The sequence below is a fragment of the Sinocyclocheilus anshuiensis genome, unplaced genomic scaffold (assembly GCF_001515605.1).
Source record: "Sinocyclocheilus anshuiensis isolate Anshui unplaced genomic scaffold, SAMN03320099.WGS_v1.1 scaffold1269, whole genome shotgun sequence".
In the NCBI taxonomy this organism is placed as follows: domain Eukaryota; kingdom Metazoa; phylum Chordata; class Actinopteri; order Cypriniformes; family Cyprinidae; genus Sinocyclocheilus; species Sinocyclocheilus anshuiensis.
In genome coordinates this window covers 37,824-40,053 of record NW_015549661.1, presented here as the reverse complement: position 1 = coordinate 40,053, position 2,230 = coordinate 37,824, and the positions used below count along the sequence as shown (strand labels likewise).

At 43.3% G+C, this 2,230-nt stretch overlaps 2 protein-coding genes across 2 annotated transcripts in view; both read left to right on the top strand.

Annotated features, from left to right (window-relative positions):
• LOC107660284 (serine/threonine-protein kinase Nek5-like) overlaps positions 1-248 on the top strand; it is a 16,335-nt gene extending 16,087 nt beyond the window's left edge. Inside the window, exon 17 of the mRNA XM_016449569.1 lies at positions 78-248. Within this exon, the coding sequence (XP_016305055.1) occupies positions 78-248 (171 nt within the window). The remainder of the gene's footprint in view (positions 1-77) is intronic.
• A 1,069-nt stretch (positions 249-1,317) lies between these two features.
• Positions 1,318-2,164, top strand: LOC107660288 (serine/threonine-protein kinase Nek5-like). Its single transcript, XM_016449572.1, has 3 exons — positions 1,318-1,511; positions 1,770-1,851; positions 1,928-2,164. The coding sequence occupies exons 1-3, from the start codon at positions 1,496-1,498 to the stop codon at positions 2,139-2,141; spliced, it is 312 nt and encodes a 103-aa protein (XP_016305058.1). The 5' UTR covers positions 1,318-1,495; the 3' UTR covers positions 2,142-2,164.
• Positions 2,165-2,230: the final 66 nt, after the last annotated feature.

The following is a 2,230-nucleotide window of genomic DNA, read 5'->3' as shown; positions in this document are numbered from 1 at the left end:
TGTGTGTGTGTGTGTGTCTCTGTGTGTGTGTGTGTGTGTGTGTGTGTGTGTGTGTGTGTGTGTGTGCGTGCGTGCAGGACGAGCCCCTGAACAACACACTGACGTTTGCACAAGGAGAAAAGCTACGCAACCGACCGCAGGGGTCAGAGGTCAGACAGGAAGTGGAGGAAGTGGTGAAGAGAGCCGAGTGGCATCGAGACGCAGCTGAGACGTTTCTGAACGCTCTGGAGAACATGGATGTGACATAGGTAGCGCGTCAATTCTCTCTCTCCCTCTCTCTGTGTGTGTGTGAAACAAAGCGACGGCGAGTGTTGCGCTTCACACTAGAGTTTACGGTACGTCAAATACAGGTGCGCTGCGAAAAATAGCACAGATCGCTTGACGGAGAGCGAAACTCTGAAACGCTCAGTCAGAGTGTTCGGCGAGTGTAAATATATCTAGGCTAAACTTATACTCAGCCTCCAACTCACACACTGGCGAGTAAAATCTGAGAATTTATTAGCAATTGGCTAATATTAGACATCATTTAGTCGCCAGAGTAAGATTTAGTCACATATGCGAGTGATTTACTCGCAATGTAGAGGGTTGTAATAAACACTTTGCTTATGTGTTTTTTTGTTGAGTATCATATTTGATCCATCAGACTTTTATGGTTCTGATACAGTGAGAATATGGAGGAAAAAACAGCTCAATATTATTCAGACTCAAACTGAGCAAAAATATGAATTTGCTGCAGATGCTGATATTTATGATGAAATTCTGATATTTGTGATGTAAATCAATGAGATCTTTATAACAGAACAGCAGATACTGACATAAAATGATATAAATATCAGTCTTCGCTCTATATCTCCAGTAATAAAATGAGATTGAAATGATCAATTGGTATCCTAAAAATTAGGATCCAGGATTAGGATTGACATATCATTAAAACTTCTTGAGTTGCAGGCATGCAAAACTTAGGGGAAAAACACAAAAAGTGCATTTCCCCATTTTTGAACGGTCACCATTGGCATATAATGCAACAAAGATTGCTAAAGTCACCAGATTTCACTAATAGAGCTCATCTCTGTGTGAAGATAATATAATGATACTGCCATCTTTCTGAAGTCACTTTCACCCTCCTGTGATTTGACTCTGAATCTCAGGTGAAAATTATACATTTGGCCCCCCCCCCCACCACCACAAAATTGTGCATTATTCAGTAAATATTCATGAGTGGCATTTAATATTTTGGCTTTCGTCATGATTTATGTTTCTTTTTTCAGAAAAAAAAAATTTGATTTAATAAAAAATTTTTGCTTTTTACTTCTGACTGTATTTAGGTTCCAAAATTAGTGTTCATTTGTGATTATCTTGATGAACAAAACATGTAAGAATCATAAACTTTTGTTGTTTAGCTGTAGTTTCAGAGGAGCAGGAGGGAGGAAACAGGAAGCACTGGACGAATCGTCTGCCGGAGACACTGCTGAACGCTCTCGCTCAAGCAGACATCATGGACTGCAGTACAGGTACACACACACACTCTCACACACACACACACACACACACACACGCACACACACATGCGCATGCACACGCACACGCGCACACACACACACACACACACACACACACACTCTCACACACACACACGTTCAGATGAGTCACGGCTTTGATCAGCTCGATTGATTTAACACTGATCAGTGTTTTCAGTGTGTGATCAGTATCAGATGGGAATGAGCTGAGATGTGTTGAACGACGTGCCGTTTGTGTTTCATGTCTCACAGAGGAAGAGGAGTGTGATGAAGATGAAGATGATGTGGAGGTGGATGAAGAGCGTCTGGAGCCTCGATCAGATGATGAAGACACGTGAGTGAGACGCACTGAGACAGAGACGAGACGTCTGAGAATCACTGAGACTGACCCTGCTTCCCTTCTTCTTCAGGAACTTTGAGGAGTCCGAGGACGAGCTGCGGGACGAGGTGAGCGACTCCATGAGGAACCTCCTCACCACACAGGAGCAGGAGCAGGAGCAGGAGCTGGAGGAGCAGACGGCACAGGAAACACAGCAGGAAGTGAACCGCAGATCAGAGGAAGTGAGGGAGGAAACGCAGCCACCCGCTCATGATGAGTCTGGGAAAAACACTGCAGTGAACTGATCCTGCGTTTTTCTTTCTTTCATTCTATGTGAATATCTGTTAAACTGTAATTTATTTCTGTGATGCGCAGCTGTATTTTCAGCATCATG